The sequence below is a fragment of the Carassius gibelio genome, chromosome B12 (genome assembly GCF_023724105.1).
Source record: "Carassius gibelio isolate Cgi1373 ecotype wild population from Czech Republic chromosome B12, carGib1.2-hapl.c, whole genome shotgun sequence".
In the NCBI taxonomy this organism is placed as follows: domain Eukaryota; kingdom Metazoa; phylum Chordata; class Actinopteri; order Cypriniformes; family Cyprinidae; genus Carassius; species Carassius gibelio.
The window spans coordinates 8,690,361-8,709,937 of record NC_068407.1 but is presented as its reverse complement, the minus strand read 5'-3'; the positions used below and the strand labels follow the sequence as shown (position 1 = coordinate 8,709,937).

Sequence of the window (19,577 nt, the reverse complement as noted above, 5' to 3'; positions counted from 1 at the left end):
AACTAATCAAGGATGCATTAAATTGATCAAAAGTGACAGTAAAGACTGCTAATAAGAAAATTGCTACAAAACTTTTTTGTATTAAATATTTAAAAAAAATGAAGCCTTGGTGAGCATAAGAGACTTCTTTCAAAAACATTAGAATATCATACTGACCCCAAACCTAAATGGTATTTTAAATGGTGCATATCAATAAAATACTGTGTCGTTGACGGTAAAATATGGTTTAAAGACATGAATATTTAAACTGCATTCAGTACCTATATATTTATGCTTAAGTGATTCATTTTTTATTTTAATTTTTACAGGAAACAGAATGTATATGCACCCAGACTCTCCCAACACTGGGAATCATTGGATGAGACAGGAAGTTTCCTTTGGCAAACTGAAACTCACCAATAACAAAGGCAGCTCTAACAATGTAGCACAGGTAATTGAATATAATAATAAACTCCTACATTAAAGCCGACTTACTGCAACATACCCAAACCTGAGTCATCTCTGTCAACATTGGTTGTAGTCAAAAAGAGATTATGGTTATCATTTAGGTATCACCATAGCAAATCTGCACTATTTCTCTAACAATTACATTGCTTGGAATACAGATGATAGTGCTGCAGTCGCTCCATAAATACCAACCACGTCTTCACATCGTGGAGGTGAAAGAGGATGGAACAGAGGACCCCTTTCTGACCTCGAAAACTCAGACGTTAGTCTTCCCTGAGACTCAGTTCATTGCCGTCACTGCCTACCAGAATGCAGATGTAAGTCACGTCATCTGAATGCATCATGCTGTGGGATATTTTCTTATTAATCAGATTGCAACTGCCACATAACCACTGCTTACAGCAAACAAAAATAGATGTCATCACAGTGTGGGATGACCCAGATCAGAGAGTTGTGTTATGTTCGCACTTTGAGTCTGTGATGTTTGTAAAGTGTTGTGTATTTGCAGAAGATGTTCAGTCTGACTGTAGGAAAAAGTATGGGTGTAATTCATGAATTATTTCATTATGGCAGTGATCTACCAGTCTGCCTGACTAAGCTTCCTGTACCCATGTGACTTTACTCTTACCCTCTCTCTCTCTCTCTCTCTGCCCTTTCTCCAACCTCTTCCTCTGCCATTTCTTTCACAGATCACTCAGCTGAAAATAGATCATAACCCTTTTGCTAAAGGTTTCCGGGACAATTATGACACGTAAGTAAGCCTGAAGTAAATTAAATACATGACTACTTGTCATTTACATCCATCTATCTATCTATCTATCTATCTATCTATCTATCTATCTATCTATCTATCTATCTATCTATCTATCTATCTATCTATCTATCCTGTAAACCTTCAAACTTCAAGCCTTTTAATTCATTTTTTTATAATAAAAAAGGACTGTCAAACCAACATTCAATTCTGCATTTTGTTTGCTACAGAAATTCGAATAAAATTCAGGAACTTCATTCTAAGTTTAATTAATGGTGCAACATTATTAACACTACCGTTTTTCTCAATAGATCTGACATATTTCTGCAAACTCAGTTCACTGTTCTCCAAACGGTAAACACTGTGAGCTGCACACTTTGTAACAGTCCTGACCAGATTTTACATTTTCCTTTATTTCATACAAATTACAAATCATGCCAATAATTTTCTGAAAACACTGTGAACAAAATGTTAAAAAGTGTTCATAATGGTTAGTAAAACCAACCAATACTTTAAAATATCTGAAAAAAATTATTACACAAGTCACAAAGACTTATGTACCATTTGTCCAAACAACAAACAAAATATGTAATTTGTCATATCATCAAATGCACAATGGTATATTTTCAGTTTCCCCCCAAACTAATAACTGCTCACTTAATAACGCACAGCACAGTAAACACAGTTTTTCGAATTTTTTACACATTTATCATAAATGCTTTGACTGTAAATGAGAAAAGTGGGGAAAGAATATGCAAACAAACAAACAAATAAATAAATAAATGAATAATGGTCAGTATGTATAGTATGTATGTATATATATACATATATATTAGTTTTTCACGTGGGTTCACATGGGTTTTGGAATTAGATAAACATTTTTTTATTTTGTTTAGATATACACAGTATATATAAAACAAAACTCGCTTTTGAAGAATTGCAATAAACATGTATTTTCATTAGTGTATTTGTGCATCTACAGCAGACTATGTTTCATTACCATTAGAGAACAAACATATAGCTTTGATGTAAATATTTACTTAATTTCTATAAAATTATTTTTTATATATTTATATATATTTATTATTTATAATATTATATTATTATATTTATTCATAATGTGTTCCTGTAGCTCAAGTGGTAGAGCATTGTGTTAGCAAGCGCAAGGTTGGGGGTTCGATTCCCCAGGAACACATGATAGGTAAAAATTGATAGCCTGTGTCTGCTAAGTGCATAAATGTAATTTTTTATTTAATTGTAATATCTAATTAACGCATTACTAGAAAAAATACCAGTGCTTCATTTGGTGGTAAAATGTAACTGTTTGGTTAAGATAAGTTTGTGCTTAGATCGCTGTAATAACTGTTTTGAGAACAATTACATTACATTAGAGAAAAGTTTCAAATCTATGGAGAAAAACTGTAACATATTAACATTTCAGAAGGGGTTGTCTCTGTTGAAGATGACCTTTGATCCATTTTATTTTCTCATGTAGGCTCTATGCACCTCCTGACTCAGACCGCCTTACGCCTTCCCCAACCGAGAGCCAGCAGCTCCTCCCAGGCAGTTGTTACCCTCACCAGCCATACCTGTCTGATCAATACATGAGCCCCATGCCTCAGAGTCGTTTCTACAGCCGCGAGCCGGTCAGCATGACCCAGCAGTGCCCCAAAGACCCTGCCGCCAGCCCTCACAGCCGCTTTTACCTGCCCAGCCAGCAGGGGGTGCCACCGAACCGCCTCGACTTTAACGCATACGAGAGCGAATACACTTCCAACAACCTCTACAAGCCGTTTCCAATTCAGACGTCCCCACACCACCCTCTGGGCTACTACTCTGACAGCCACTTCGCTTCCGGGCCGGTTTCTGGCGCCAGCGCAGGAGCATGGAGCTCCGGACGGCCCTCAACACAGTACCTTAATCACCCACACCACAGTAAACCCGGGTCTAGTCTCGGCTGGTTCCGAACCATCTCGACCCCAGCCGCGTCTTCATCTCCCTCAGCGGTAAACTCACGCTTCCATTCCTCCCCATCGCTCCTGGATCTCCAGCGCCAGCCGCTGCTCCAAGACAAGTCCAAAGAGTCCGGGGAGGACACCTGGATGGAAGCCCCCTCGGTTAAATCAGTGGACTCAGCTGACTCAGGTTTGTTCGAGGGAGGAGAGAGCAAGAAGAGGCGCGTGTCGCCCTACACGTCCAGCACAGAAAATTCCCCTCCCAACCGCAGTGCAGAGGCTTGCGAAAAGGACAATTGCAGTGACGCGGGCTACTACGGCTTCTACACCCACTGAAGACTAGCACTCAGACTGTGCTCCTGCTGTCTTCCACCCACCATCTGTCTGCATGGCCCGAGACGCAGGGATTGAGCTCTCTGTGATAGTAGCCACAGTGCCATGTGTTAGGTGGCCCCTCTGTGCTTTGTGTTCCCTGTGTTAGATGTTTGGGGGTCATGTGGAGGTGTTCTGAAGGTCACTGTCACACAAAAGCAGAAAGACGATGTGACTGCGCTGAGACACTTGCCTGGAGACACACAGACAGACAGACCTGTGTGACTTTAGCAGCTTAAGATTTCACAGCACACCTGCTGACACTCCCCCAAAGGAACTGTCTCTGTCCCCCTCGTCAGCCACAGACATGAAAACACCTCACGCACCACAAGCACACTCAAACAAACAATCAAATCGTTTTGATCAGATTCACATCTATCTTGAAAAAATTGACTTAGAGGTATAGTCTGTTATTAACTCTCTGTATGCATAACTTCAAAAACAACTGGATTGTTGCACACAAATCCTTTCATTGGTCTCTAAATGCCATGAAATCGACTTGCTTAAGATGTGATGCTGTGGACCTGTAAGCATGTACTGATATAACATCTTCAGATCAGTTGCTCTGACATAGTTGTTATTTGATGGATGATCTCATTGGAAAACACATCAGCAATTTACATATTAAGCAGATGATTTATATTTAAACAAAGCAATGTTGCATGCACTTGAGTGCTACATAAAAAATTTGCACAATACAAATGTAATACATTGCGCATTTGAATGTGAGCCTTTATTACAGTGCAACATTTCTATGTCCATTCAATCCTAAAATGCACTCCTACAGGGAGCACAACCAATAAGCACATTAAAGTCCAGGCCACTCAGACAACACATGCTGGAAATAAAATAGCCATGATGTCTAACAGATCATGGCTATATGCACCAGCTGGAATTCCATCCTTTAATAGATAGACATAATAAAGCTTGACAGAATGCTTGACAATTATTAAATATTATAAGTATAAATAAAACAAATGGGGGACTAATATATCAATCATAAGACTAGTACCATTGTTACAAAATTATTTATTAAAATTAATTATTATTATTTTAAAATTTCTATTGTTGTTTTCACAAAAATATTAAGCTGTTTTCAACATGATAAGAACAGTCAAGCAGCAAATCATCAAATTAGAATGATTTCTAAAGGAGTATGAGACACTGAAGACTGAAGTATGGCTTCTAAGAAATTAAAAACAAAATATGATCAGGTTTATGATCAAATAAATGCAGCCTTCATGACTATAAAGAATTATTTTCGAAATATTGCAAACGTCTTTAAAACAAAAAATGCACTGCTTCAGATATACACAACAACACACAGGTGAAGGTTAATAAATGTTACATTTAAAATGCAAAACTGAGACATGTAGTAATTATATCCTGATTACTCTAAAGTTTTATGATTCTGAAAGAGAGAAAGAAAAAAAATGTTTTACTTTTCATACTGTAGACTGGCAACTTATGTTATGGCGATTGTTTGAGACAGGGCCTTCTCAGGTTTCATTTAGCTAAAGTCCACGAGTTAAGATAAACACACCAGTGTCAAGCTGATGACCTGTAACAGGACATACTTAAACCAACAGCATCATGTCTTGAGGCGTCGCACATGACGGTATACAGATAGACAGGGTGGAAAAATGGACACCTGGCAGGGGCTTCAGACTGACTATACATCATCTTTATTCAAACAACAGAGTAACATGCAGACAGCCCACACACAGACATCAGTGACACAGAGGAAGAATGAGCCTTCAGTCTAAGCCTATCAGGCACCGCTGGCATTCAAAGGTGAGAATGACCTCAGACAGATAAGTGGGTGACAAGATGTCACTGCAGAAGACACACACAGACTTCTGGAACAAACCGGAAACCTGTGAACTGTCCATTTATAGAAGCTTCCTGCATCTTCTGATCACAAATATGCACACAGACATAGGCATATGGTCTGTGTTCTAATATGAAACCATTGTAAAATAAAACCATTAAAAATGATGACTATTCGTAAAAATGCATTGCCATCTGTGTTCAAAGAAGTTTTCGAGAAATTGTAAAGTGCTGCAAAAACCAACATGGCATCAATATTCTGTGGCCACACTGTGGTCACAGGATTGTTTTTTTTGTTTTTTGTTTTTAAGTCAGCAAACTGACTCTAACTGCCTCTGTTAATTTTTCATACATGTATTTTGATGCGAAAGCAAATGAAACAAGAGTAATATGGTTAAGACTACATTATTTTAAAATGCCATTACTGTATTAGAAACTCATTTTCAGATACCATGCTTAGTTATTTAGCATATACCATGCAATTTAGATGCTGGGAAATTTGTAATATTTTACAAATGTAATTCATTAATTTGCTTATGGGTTTATTAAGGTTAGTTATTGGGAATTTGTCAATGATAAACAAAAAAACATAAATGATAAACAAAAAAATATTTAACTGACAATCAACATTAAAGAACAAATTAGTATTTTAAAGTGCAATTAAAGTGTTTCTATGTTAATTTAATGTAATGTTTATGTTTGGTTTCTTTTTATACACTGAAATGCACTGAGAAGTTTGTTACTGTTGATGTGAACTGAAAATAATGAACAAATTGTCTGTTGTTGTCATATTAGCAGTCAATCCATGTTTTGGCTGACCCCTGGTGGACATTATGCTCCTCATATCTTAGAGTGTCAATAGCAGGGACCTATTTAGGTTATTCTCTCAGACTGGCACCATCCTTGTCTATCAATTTAAGTAATGTTACTAATAATAAAAGAGGTGCTTCTGTAGTAAGTTTCCTCAGCCAAGCAAACTGAGCCTCAGATACAGCTGTCAAAACACTGTATATAATATTAAATGATGTTTTTGATTCATTCTAAATGTAATAAAGACTGAACTATACAATTATTTTTTTTTTTATTATTCTTTAATATTGTACATGTTATTGCGGTTTTAAATAACTATACAAGTGATGACTTGAAAGTTGTACTGTACACTGATTTTTGTTTTATCCAAGCCTACACAAAATGCTCCTTTAGACTGAAACTGTGAGATTAATTCATACTTAAATCGCAATAAATACAATACCATTGCCTAAAATCAAAATATGACATTTAGTTCATAAAAAAAAAAAAAAAAAAAGTGCAATATAAAAGTGATGTGGCCAAGTTTCAGAAACCACCTTCAGCACAAGTCAACAAGGGCCCAAATTACAGTTAATGCTCAATCCTGCTCAGGTTGAGACATGGGAAACTGATGAGTTTATGGAAGAAAAAGTTAGTTAATATTCCTCTGAATATTACACATGATCAAATAATAATTTCCACCGGTCACGTAAGTACTTACATAAAGTGAAAGTAACTCAAAAATTGTCCATAGAAATGTGCGTGTGTGTAATTGTTAAAACTAAACATCTCCAGAACTTGCATACATTCTTGTTTACCTTTTGGCTTGTATTTTTTCCAAAGTGGAAGACAAGGTCAAACTGTCCACCAAGTTTTGGTGTCGTTAACCATAAATTAAACAGAAATGCTCAAAATGTATCCGTCCTCTTGCTGTTTGGTAAAAGCATCATCCTTGCTCAGTGGATTTGGTTTAGTACGAAAACCTTTGGCAATTCATCGTTGCTCCCAAAAGCTCCAAGTCGTTCAAAAACTGTATGCAAACTGAATTTATCACAGGCATTCAGTGTCCACAGTGTTGCAGCAATCTGCCTTCTTCACCATAATTCCAGGTTTTTAATATTGGCAAAACCAGGATTATCCCTGATCTTCCAATATGTTCCGTTGTAAATCCAAACTTCCCTTCCAGCATCATCCAAAGTTTTCCTTTAAGATGGGAATATTTTAACATTCCAACTCTAATTCATATGAAGAAATCACTTGTAGGGTTGATGTCAACTCACCTGAAGAAGCGAGGGATATGCTCCTCTCCTTTCTTGGCTAGAATTTTCCTCCTTTCTCTTTGCTTTTCCTCCACTTCATCCTTCTTTTTATCGGTCTCCTCTATTTTCCCCTCCTCAAGAAGCCTAACAACACCAACACAGAGCAAACTTTAAACAGACAATCTAAAAAAAGCATTTCATGGCCTTTCATGGACATGGAGAGAATCCATTTATCTAATACTCTTAGATCCTTCTGGCTCAAACGTCTGTCTATGTATCATTGTCTATTAAGAAGGTCTCACCTTTGGTCAGGGCGCAAGCGTGTATCTGTAGGGGGCAGCAGGGGCTTAAGGTCAGGGGTCAGCTCATTCATCTCCATTGCAAAGCTAGAGAAGCCATAGTAAATCAAGTAGTTCTTGGGCTGTGGGTCTGTAAGGAAGCACAAATATTCTAACAAAATCTGCCAATACAAAGTTACATCTTTCATTTATTTGTTTGTCAGACACACCAGTGACAAAATTAAAAATGATCCCATTCAGCATTGACTCAATACATTCCTGGTCTTCTTGTGAACAATGAACCTATTTCACAGTGATGACATTTTTCCAGATATTAACAATGTAAATCTATTTTTTTAATATATGTTTTCGGTTTAACAAATTTAATGTTAATTTATAACTATACTTTGTGTTTTTTAACTTGGCATTAATTTACAGAAAACTAGTAAATGCTACTGTGTGATTGTTTCTAATAAAACAGCTGAGGGAGTTCCTGAGGGCTGATCATTGACTTAAATATAAATAAATCAGTATTCAATAAAACGAATGAAAGATGACTACTCACTTGGCTTCCAGATACACTGTGGATTTGGAAGGGTGTCACAGAAGATGCCTTCATGCCAAAATCCACCAAAACGATGAATGACATTACCAGTCTGGTCTAGAACTTGACCCTGCACTTCGTTTTTGGATCCATCTGAACCCCAGTAACGTGACTGAGAGGGGAAAAAATTCAGCATTTGTACAAAGACTTCATCTATATATACTCAAATGAACAAAATTTGCTATCAAAATCAAACACACCTTGACAAATGTGATCTTACAGGTGCAGACCGAACTTTTCAGGTTGCGAATAATGACTTCGCCATAGTGCTCAAGGTATCGCTGCTGAGTGAGGACATTGTGGATGCACGTCACCACTTTGTTCCATTCGTAGTGGTCCCCGTATCTACAAGTACAGAAAATCAAAGATCAGAATTCTTCAGAATTAAGATTCCACTCCACTGACACCAAAGCAGATACTTGCTTTTTTAGAGTCACATTCACCATCCCTGTTGGCATAATCTCCAAAGATTTGCCCCAAAACTTGTTCTTCCATCTCTGGTCTGCTCTCAGCATGTAGAATACAAAAAAAAAAAGAAAGAATGAGATTCAAATTCAAACAGACAGTACATTAAGACATCATCACATAGGCCTTAAAACATACCCTGCCAGAAGTTGAAATTGTTTGACTCTGCATGACACGCAGATATTGGAGGATGATGGGAAACCTGAGGGCAAATAAAACCACAGAATAAACAACTGCTTTATCGCAACTTATCTGATATATAATTAAATGTGATTATTAATTACCTGTTCACTGATGTAGCGGAAGCCTCGGTCTTCTCTGAGACACTCAAATGTCTCTCCCAGAACTGGATTAAAAGGTTTGTAACGGTTGCGATACTGAGCTGTGGCATAGCCAGATATGGCAAAAGCAGCAATATAAACCTTTACAAAGGACAAAAACAGAATTTTCTAAATTTAAAGAAGTACACTACTAAGTAACCCATGTCCCCATTTTTCAAAACGCTTATAAACCATACAGAAAGAGTTTTTTGAGAAAGTAAAAATGCACAAAGTTTCCTGTGAGGGTTAGGGTTAGGTGTATGGTTGGTGTAGGGCCATAGAATATACAGTTTGTACAGTATAAAAACCATTACGCCTATGGGATGTCCCCACTTTTCACAAAAACAATTGTGTGCGTGTGTGTGCGTGTTTTTACTTAAATCAGCACCAAATCAGCTTATTAGAATGATTTCTGGAGGATCATGTGACACTGAGAACTGGATTAATGGCTGCTGAAAAAAAAAGCTTTTCCATCACGGGATTAAATTACAATGGAAAATAGATTCATATAGAAAAAAAAAACATTTTAAATTGCAATAATATTTCACAATATTATTGTTTTTGGTTGGATCAATTAAAAGCAGCCTTCTTTAAAAAAAAAAAAAAAACTTTATAGTATACAGATAAATTAATAGTTAACTATATCATTTATACACTTCTAAATTAATCATTCCTTTTGTGATCATTCGGACATATACAGTTTTGCTGAAGTTTCTGTAATTATTACCATCCTCTGGTAGGGGTCATCGGTATGATTGGCAGTGTCCAGTAGGTCAGAGTATTCCAGCTCCTCACAGAGTCTCTGCAGCAGGCACACCGGCTCATTCAGAGCTGCTGGCATGGAGACACGGGAAAGATCCTTCCCTATGTTGTTGTAGAGGATAGTCATCAATCCGACGTGGCTGTTGTCAGGGCAGACTGCAGGCAGAGTGGTACGACGTCCGGTGTTCTTTACGCTGTTCAATTTTGGCGCTGCCTTTGAAAGGCTGGCCCTGTACTTGCGTGAAGCCATTGCTGTTGAGTTCATGAGAAAAAGATAATGTTGTAACACAATGTTATATATTTACATGAACAGAACTAAATTACAGTTAAAAAAAGAAATTGGGGTTGATACAGTTTTTTGTCTCTTATCTCTAATAGTTTTGATCAAGAATAAACCACAGACAAATACTGTGAAATAATAATTTTTACATTTGTAATTTATTCCTGTCATGCTAAAAAAAATAATTTTCAGCAGCCATTACTCCAGTATTCAGTGTCACATGATCCTTTAAAAATAATAAATGAACTGAGCACAAACTTTAGAGTGGTAATAAATATGGACACCTAAACACCACACACATACTATATGTGCCTACAAAGAATTTATAATTTTACTAACCACGAGCCTCATCAGGCTCTGAATTACTGGATCCATCACTCAGACCAGACTCGTCGGACATCTCAGAAGAGCTGGCACACATAAGCTCATCACATGCGTCAAAATACTCTGCCGCTGAGTCAGCCACCGAGGGTGCACGGAAAGACAAACTACGGCCTGAGCCAGACTGAGTGAAACAGAGACAGACATGTAGGTAGTCAGAAACTGTAAGCTTTATTCTACCATACTGCTATGACAATAAAAATATGAGATGACGAAAGAGCCTGGCGGCATATGAAGTAGGTGAAACCCATCAACCTATATACAGAATAAAGAAAGCAGAGGGTGGAGGAGGGAAAGAAAGAGTTGAAAATTGGAACAGGATGAGTAGGTTCTGGGCAGAAAGAGACACACCTTCCTTTGTAGCACAGTACGGAAGGACTCTTCTGAGGAGTCGGAGGACACTGACAGTTTGTGGATTTTGGTGTGACGGGACTTAACATCTAACTGAAGATACACATACACACACACACACACATCTATGCAGTAAAACATAACATGTAATGCACTGAAAATAAACTATTAAACCAGAGGTTCTCAACCATTTTGACTTCAATGCCTCTCATTGTCCACAATGATATTCAAAGACCCCATAACTTCACCGTTAGTGAAAATCAGCCTCAAACTGTTCCGAATCTGTGCAAGTTTCTTTTTTCTGATAAAGATAAAAGAAGATATTTTGAAGGATATGGGTAACCAAACAGCTTTTGGTCCCAGTGACTGTTTGATCACCAGCATTCTTCAAAATACCTTCTCAAAAAGAAACCCAAACAGGTTTGGAAAAACTTAAGGGTGAGTAAAAGATCACAGAATATTCATTTTTGGATGAACTACTCCTTAATAACTATGAAATAATCAGCAATTTTCAGTTATTTATTTAGCATATTTTAATGCTTGTTTTAAATCATTTCAAATCATCTTGAATTTTTTTAGAAATCTGTTGAGGCCCCTGATTAAGAACCACTTTATTAAAGCATTTACTAGCAGGGGTGTTTGTTTTTAAGCTCTATAAGCTTAAAGCATCTTTAATAACAAGATAAGCTATAGTAAATCTATTCTCTTGAGAAAATTTAAAGGCAATACTGCAGCACTTTGTGCTTTTCAATAAATAATATAAGTCCGTGTCACCTCAGCCAGGCTGCAGAGGTTGTTGATCTGGGCAGAGGTGGTCTGGTGAAGCTCCCTGCTGGACCAGGTCTCCTGCAGCCTTTGGCGCTCCTGAGCAAGTGCCTCATGTGCAGTACGCAAAGAGGCATGGACTATAAAGAAAAAAAAGACACAGTTCTGACCTTATATAACTAATACAGCAATAAGCATAAACTGGGTTTAATTTCAACTGTAAAATCATGAAGGTGTTATCCTTCCATACCTTTCAAGGACATGGAGCAGATGTCTTGGTGGAGTTTCTTGCTTTCTGCTGAGGTGGAGGCTGGTGGGGTTGCCTGGGTGGAGACATAATCAGGGATTGAAGGGACAGAGGTTCCCAGGTGGGCAGAACTGGACAGGTGGCTTGATGATAGCTACATTAAAAAAGTGGGTAGAAAAAAAATAGGTAACATTCAGAAGCTATAGTACATGTACTAAAATACAATTTAGACTACCATTCAGTGAATTAATTTTATGTAGAAAGGATGTATTCGATTGATCAAAAGTGAGAGAGAGACAAATAATAAAAATTTCAAATAAATGCTGTTCTTTTGAACTTTCTATTTATCAAAAAATCTTGATTTTTTTATTATTATTTTTAATTGCAATGATATTTAACAATAAGTAAGAGACTTAGAAAAATAAACAATTTTGTGGAAATATACAATATGAGAAAGGCAATAGAACCACCATTTGGTGTAAAGCTTTTTGCTACTTGGTATGTGTCGAAAGTTACAAGGAATTTACAATCAGTGTTTCTTGTGCTGACTTACCGATTTAGTAATCCCGCGAAATGGCTTCAAGTAAAAAAGGAGTTGACTAAATTAATGGCGGTTTTGTAGCTCTAATGCTCACTATAGAGTAGCACAACACAAATGCCTGACTGCGGTATGCAAAAATAAAATGAAATAAAAAATACACAGAGATCTTTGGGATGACACTGCACAAGAATATGGAATAAATTGCATTATGGTTTCCAAACCTTTGTGGAAAACATGAAATAATCCCAATGGCAGGGTGATCCCTATAGGCAAAGATTCAAATTGCTTCCAAGGCTTTATCTCAGATATCCTAATATCAAGTAGAAGAACATGTAAACTGAGCAGCCTCACCGTTCCAAGAGCCTCAACTCGAGACAGAGTGCGTGAATGACCCCAAATCTTTCCACTCTTCTTTTTGTGCTTGTCGAGAAGGAGATTCTATGGGTCAAACACATGTGGAAACAGTTACTTGCAAGTTATTTTAGTAAAGGCCTGTCTTCACCCTGCTGCTTTTACTAACTTGCATGCTGATCATTCTCTGGAGATCTCCGTTATCGACCGTTTGGCCAGACTCAAGAGAGTGCAACTTTTGGACCAGCCGTTGCAGCTCATTCATCTCCATTTGACAACGGGTAAGCTCTGGAAAACAACCCACAGCGGTGCATCTTATTCTGTGCTCATGCATCCGTTTATTACAGTTTCACTAGTATTTAAAAGCAGAGCTGTACCTTGTGCACAGATGTCAGGTTCTTGGGTCTGTAGCCAAGCTGACACTTTCCCATTAACGGCAGGATTGACACATGGCAGAGGTTCACCCACATAAGACGTGCCCTAGAATTGTTCATAAGACATTCATTTGTAACTTCCTTCAGAGAAATAAACAATTACATCACCGGCACATCTATTAGTGTACATTTACAGATAAAACCACCATCTGGGACACTGAGATCTAATCACTAATTCATCTTGTACTTAAACTGTGAGGACACATTCTCCTAATCCCTGGTGATTTAGAGGGCAGCAGGAAGTCAATGTAGAAACCACTTTACTCACCATGTCCTGCATGGGACTGTTTTTGTGAGATAAATGACTGCTCTGGGACAGGGCCTGGAGGAAGCCATTGTGAACGTGTGCAGCCTCGTTTTTCTTATACATCCTGTGGGCACTCAGCTTGGTGACCCATAAGTAATATAAATCTGGAGTCTTGGCCTAGTTAGAAAAGTAAATTACTTTTTTGACAGTGAATTTATTTGTTTACTTAAAATATGTTTACTATAATAGCATAATTTGTTGGATGAAGGAAAGGTAGTCACATGACATGCAGGTAAACAAATGAAAAACTTAATCCTTTTTAGAATGTTTTATTTTGATTGTTTTTATTTTCAAATGATGGATTTAGCTCTTCATAAACTCTTGAACCCACTGCATTTCCTTTAAAAACCTTAAGGGTTTTGTGAACCCCAGTTTGGATGATCCTGGACAAGTGCTTAAGAATTCAACTTATGGAAGCCCATTTTAGTCAAAGAATTAAAAATAATAATAATTCATTGCAACTTCTCAAAAGTTGGATTTTTTTACTTGCAATTATGAGAGGTTAAAATCAGGATTGCAAAATATAAACTGACTTTTATTCTTGCAATTCTGAGTTTAACTCTAATTCTAAGATTGTATCTTACAGTTCTGAAATTATCCCTCAGAATTCAAAGTTTACATCTCAGAATTCTAACTTTATTATTTTATATTGAGTTTTTATATTGTACTTGCAATCTGTAAAAAGTCTTAATTGTGAGATATGAACTCACATTGTAATTGAGGAAAAAATCTGAACTGTGAAAGTCACATGTACCATTTAATTTTTTTTTTATCCCATGGCAAAAACAAGCTTCCATAAAACCAAAGATCATATTAGCTTTAAAACAAAAATGTATACATTTCATTCAATTAAGGCAAGAAATTTGCAATAACTTACTTTCATGTGATACAGAATGTCTCCAGCATCCAGATCTATGCGCCTTGCTTTTTTGTTCACTGACATAACTGCAAGACTTACATCTAGTGAACCGTGCATTTTCCCTTTGGAAAACTGTAAAAAAATAAAAAAATAAAAATAAAGGCTAGATCCAACATCTGCCGTTTCTGGTAAGGAAAAAGAACATTAGCATACTCACATCATGATGGTTTTTTGAATATCGCAAGATCCCTTTATCCAAGACAAAGTATCTCTGTAAGAAAGTATAACTTTAAAGTTCATTCCATTTTACACTGTTCTACAACTATCTCTACAACTGTTAAGAAAAAGATTACATGAAACACATTTTTTTCTCATACCTTATGCCACCCGTTAAGAGGCCACTTTCTCCTCTTCATCAAATAGCCGTCACAGACTCCTGGAGTGTTCGCATCCTGCATGTTTTCTCCAGGGAAGGTCACATCCACTGGAAAGTCATTCATTACTTCCCAGTCTTTAATGTTCTATTTGGAACAGAGGGAAAAATGCAATCACAGTTGACGAACAACAGGGCGTCTCTTATTTAAAACATGTAATCCCTGAACGAAACATAACTGTTGAACTTGTCAAGACACATAAACTTGTTGGTTTGGCTTTCACGCCATCTGATTGGACACTTGTTAGGTGTTGAGCAACTGGTTTCAAAAACGCAAAAGGGCAGAACTATTACTGCTAGCTTTTCACATATGTACTTGTAAGGAAAATATTTAGGTGTGTCCAAAAACCAGTTGAAGAAACCAGAGTTTGAGTGTGTTTATGTCTAGCATATGGTACAAACCAGCCGTGAGTGACGTGAGGATGCTGTGCTGCTGCTCCTGGAATGAGTGGGCTTCTGCCAGCCGCTAGACACCTTCTCCACACCACCCAGCTGGGACTGGACGTGGTCCAGCGAAGACCCATGGGAGTCCATTTTGAAAATGTCCTCTTGTGCACTTATTAGTCGAGATTGGTGTGAAAATACACTCTGCTAGAGACTCCTTATCATTGTACACTAAAGCACAATATGTCTGCAAAGCAAGGAGTTTGCATTATTGGATTATTAGAAAGACAAATCATTTATTGGTTAGTCAGACAAGCATGTGTTAGGATTGCTAAGAAAGTCAATTGTATACCATATAATGCAGAAGGGTTAGGAAAACATTTAGTAATATTGTCGAAAAAATACCATGAAAACACTATAATTTTTTTTATACCGTTTAGATTTTTAGTACAGTGGAACTATAAAAGACAATTACTTAATTTTGAAAATAACGTCTTTGTGATACTGCACTTATTTTTTTTATTCAAACAGTACATGAAAATATATAGTTGCCTTTGTTTCCGGGCTACTTTTATGGACGTTTTGTACAATTAAATGCCATAATAGCCAGTGCAGTGGGCTAACAGGTACAGTGACAGCAAACAAAAACAGAAGCAAAACAGTGTCCAGAGAACACCTCTAATTTAGTTATCTAACAGCAGGGATCTGCCTTAGCCAACACTTCCTAAGCATGACTTTTTAACTTCTGCCCTTTACTAGATCACATTGGTTCATTGGTCTCATAAAAACTTTAAATGGCTTAATATGAAACACAACAAGATCACAGTGATGCAAATTAAAGAAACCAAAATAATACACTCATAATTACATAACAGTCTAATCATTTAGACCAACGAAACACCTGTATTGCTGTTTATTCTTAATTACATACCGACAGATTATTGAAAAATAAATATTCCTGGATATAATCCGAATGGAATGTCATCACAAGGGTGTGACAGAAACCAAACATGTTTTCTGGAATCTCGTATCGTCTTGACAACACTGACAAGCTCATACATGCTCATTAAACTGGAATGAGGGCAAATTATATTTTTTGCAAACAGCTGAAATTGCAGTAAAGTAATGAACTATTTGATTACATAATTGGCAGTAAATAGGCCTATCTGAGGTAAAAGCAATTGCCATTTTTTCAATCATTACCAAAAATCATCATTCATCATGTAAGTTTTAAATTGTTTTAGATATCCTTTTTTATGGAAGGCATAATATGCACAGTAACACATGCTTATGGTTAGTAACCTCACAAAGGTAACGGTCCCGGGAGAGGCTTAGCGTCATTGATAATTGGCTTTGAAGAACCCTTTATAGCAGCCCTTAGCTTGAATAGCTTTTCACCGTGAGCATGCTGACAGGTCACAGTAAATATGATGTACAGCATCAGGAAAACACAGTGTGACATACACGTTTGAATAATCAAAATAGCATAGAAATATCATCTAGTAATTAACAGTATGGCTTATTCATTTTACTTGACTCTAGATTTCACTGTCAATTACGATTTAAAAAATTGATCAGTTTGGTCAGACAAAGTAGCCATTCCTCATTGCCTAGTATGTGAAGCATCATCAAGCTTGTTGAGAAACTTTATTTTTATTAAACAATATCAATTTACAGACTCAAATGGGGAACAATAAAATGCATGTGACAAAATATAAACTTTTCCAATTACATCTCATTTATATATAAAAGTCCATCTGTGTATTACTGAGAAACTAAATAGCCTAGTTTAGCTGAAGACTTGCTCTTTTTATATAATTTAAAATTAAGATGAACTCTACAGAATAGAAAACTGTATTGTACAGTTCCTACTGTACCTGTCACCCCATGATCACAAGATGCCGATGCCAATAAAATTAATGAATGTCCATCTAAGAAATTTAATTCTTGGATGTGCTTTAAAACTATCGTGTTTGAACAACTGATATATATATATATATATATATAGTTACAGGCAATTCGGGCTTGTGTTTTTGTTACTTCTCCAGTTAGGTTCACCATTCACTTAATACATGCTGCTTTCCATACACATCCGTTTCCAAACAGTAAATATACAAATCCACTTCAAACATATACTTCTACTGCTACCAGCATTTAAAACCACAAAGTTTCTTTAAGTATTGTGACTCAAGCTCTTACCTGAGGTGCCTGCTCTTGGCCAGCAGCGTGTGGTGTATCTCTGAGTGATTCCTTACAAGCACCTGAGTTTGACGTTCCCCCATTTGTATAATTGTGCGTCACTATACTCTCAGAACAGGAAACCAGTTCAACCACTTTCTACTAAAAATGCATGAATGAAGATTTTTCATGAGCATACCAGACCGATGTATGGCGGACAGCTCACAAACTATCCTCCACTGGTGACTAAACATCCTCCAAATCCATCTGAGGCTCCCGTCCAACTCATTATCCGCATTAGTCTCTTAAAAACTGTTGGAATTACAGGCATTTCACTGACAGCCAGCCATTCAGATGCATTACATCTGAAACTATTGAAATGCTCTGCCATTACCTGTTTAGTGAGATGAGATAACCTCCAAATGTAGTCATATTCAAGTGGGTAACCCTCTATTGGTGTATATATATTACCACACACACAGAGCACATACATTTAATTAATAAAGCGGATTTACAAATTCACATGATTTTTGTAATTGTAAAACTGACTTAAAATAAACTCAAAATATGAAGAACAGAAACACTTCTACACTGAGTTATAACCATAAAGGACTAAATGACCTAGATTAACATAAAGTAATCCAGAGATTAGCACTAATCAGGATCCGTGACCACTAGCTAGTGTTTATTTTGGCAGTACAAAGACGTTTCTCTTGGCTTTTTAACTTACAAATCAGTTCAAATTAGGGTGACCGCCTGCTAATAAGCCCAAGGAGGGGCAAGGGGTATGTTTCTGAGGCATAGTCTGTGCCATAGGATAGTGGTTAACCCATTTCTAGCACATACCACCTTACATGGTATATTAATAATGCCCTATTCCCCTAAACATGTGTAATTGCTGATGTATGCTCATGACAGAATGGACAGATGCACTTCCACTTACGATTTACTTAAGCTATTTTATTTTATTTTTCATTAAAATTTATTCACTTTAAATAAATTATAATATAAAATTATAGGATTAAAATGAAATGTAGTTGCTCAATACCACAGGAACAGTCTAAACTCACAACTCCAGAGGTTCACGAGGAGGAAGGATGGTGAAGTCGCATGTTAGTAAAGGCAGGCGCATGAAAAAAAAAACAGTTTGAAACAGGACACACCTTCTCTTTTTAATTGATGATGGCTGTGCCTCACTTTCTCCATTTTTCGAATTGGAAAGCGTGCATCTAAAAGTTCCTTCCCAGTGTGTTTGGGATGCACGTGCGTGCGCTGTCATGACAACAACGAAAAAGTTGACAACAACCTAGTCAGCAGTTCAACTGAGGGGTGGGTGTTGCAACAGTAGCGTGCTGAACTGTCAAGTAATGGTTGTTTGGCTTTGGCTGCCTGGGGCTCGAGGATATAGAGCGACCAACTTTTTTTTGAGCAAGCATTGATTATGGATCCCACAGTTTGTGGGACGCATGAATTGGGCTTCAAACGCTGTGCGCGCACGCGCTACTTGGGACGGGTACTCACCCTAGTTCAAATACACTTCAAATTGTTTAAATATACAAAGGGGCATAGGTTGGGGTCTCTACGGTCGCCGTGATTTTGCCAGGTAAGACATGTTCCTGGATCAACATTATGGTCCAAAAATATAGACTTAACCCAATCCCTAACCCTAAACCTAACCCTACCCATAATTTATTCCTAGAATCAGTGGGAAATGATAGCTGATTAAAAAGGGTATAAAACACCTAACCCTAATCGTAAGCCTAAAACGGATATTTTCTGAAAATGTATATCTCAATTCTGATTGGTTGGTTGGAATGTTGTTCCAGGATCAACAGGTGGTTGATCCAGGAACATGTTGTACTTGGTGAAATCATACTTACCGGGCCTCTACCCTGCTCCAGGAGAGCTACTGTCCCACAGAGTTCAACTCCAGTTCCTAACCAAACACACACAAACAAGCAAGCCAAGGTGTTCAGGGTTACCTGAAAATTACAGGTGTACTGGAGCAGGATTGGAATTGAAGTCTGCAGGATTGGAGATCCCTTGCAGAAAAAGAAAAAGAGACAAAAAAAAAAAAAATAGACACTGTTCCTATTAATAGAAATTGAAAATTGTGTACATGCCTTAAAAACTTGACTAGAAAAAAAAAAAAAACTGTTGCATTACCACCATGAAGTCTGAAGAAAAAAAAAGATGCAGTTCAATTAGCACATTGACATTTGGTGCCAAGCTTT

General features: G+C 37.1%; 2 protein-coding genes across 5 annotated transcripts in view; one reads left to right on the top strand and one right to left on the bottom strand.

Annotated features, from left to right (window-relative positions):
- Positions 1–6,424, top strand: part of tbx21 (T-box transcription factor 21) — a 15,351-nt gene extending 8,927 nt beyond the window's left edge. Inside the window, exons 3-6 of the mRNA XM_052570572.1 lie at positions 309–430; positions 606–764; positions 1,137–1,198; positions 2,694–6,424. Of these exons, the coding sequence (XP_052426532.1) occupies positions 309–430; positions 606–764; positions 1,137–1,198; positions 2,694–3,489 (1,139 nt within the window). The 3' untranslated portion in view covers positions 3,490–6,424. The remainder of the gene's footprint in view (positions 1–308; positions 431–605; positions 765–1,136; positions 1,199–2,693) is intronic.
- On the bottom strand, positions 5,188–19,577 carry osbpl7 (oxysterol binding protein-like 7). Of its 4 annotated transcripts, XM_052570569.1 has the most exons (24): positions 19,510–19,577; positions 19,326–19,385; positions 15,184–15,412; positions 14,726–14,869; positions 14,566–14,619; positions 14,367–14,480; positions 13,451–13,606; positions 13,126–13,228; positions 12,918–13,036; positions 12,749–12,835; positions 12,410–12,433; positions 11,860–12,010; positions 11,619–11,749; positions 10,845–10,937; positions 10,452–10,617; positions 9,798–10,084; positions 9,035–9,172; positions 8,889–8,952; positions 8,709–8,787; positions 8,486–8,630; positions 8,247–8,397; positions 7,706–7,832; positions 7,425–7,547; positions 5,188–7,347 (listed from the first exon to the last, which is right to left on the bottom strand). In XM_052570569.1, exons 3-24 carry the CDS (start codon positions 15,313–15,315, stop codon positions 7,239–7,241), a joined length of 2,697 nt encoding a protein of 898 aa, XP_052426529.1. In that variant the 5' UTR covers positions 15,316–15,412; positions 19,326–19,385; positions 19,510–19,577; the 3' UTR covers positions 5,188–7,238. The 4 variants fall into 4 exon arrangements, with proteins under 4 accessions (XP_052426529.1, XP_052426527.1, XP_052426531.1 ...); XM_052570567.1 differs by lacking the exons at positions 19,326–19,385; positions 19,510–19,577 and adding an exon at positions 17,365–17,937; XM_052570571.1 differs by lacking the exons at positions 10,845–10,937; positions 19,326–19,385; positions 19,510–19,577 and adding an exon at positions 17,365–17,937.

Bases quoted from the DNA above. Each gene is read 5' to 3' on its own strand.
- osbpl7 (XM_052570569.1), bottom strand. From the start codon at position 15,315: ATGGACTCCCATGGGTCTTCGCTGGACCACGTCCAGTCCCAGCTGGGT. The intron at 13,229-13,450 runs GTGAGTAAAGTG...GAACAATTCTAG, and splicing joins ACAGTCCCATGCAGGACATG to GGCACGTCTTATGTGGGTGA. The intron at 12,836-12,917 runs GTTAGTAAAAGC...TTTGACCCATAG, and splicing joins AGAGAATGATCAGCATGCAA to AATCTCCTTCTCGACAAGCA.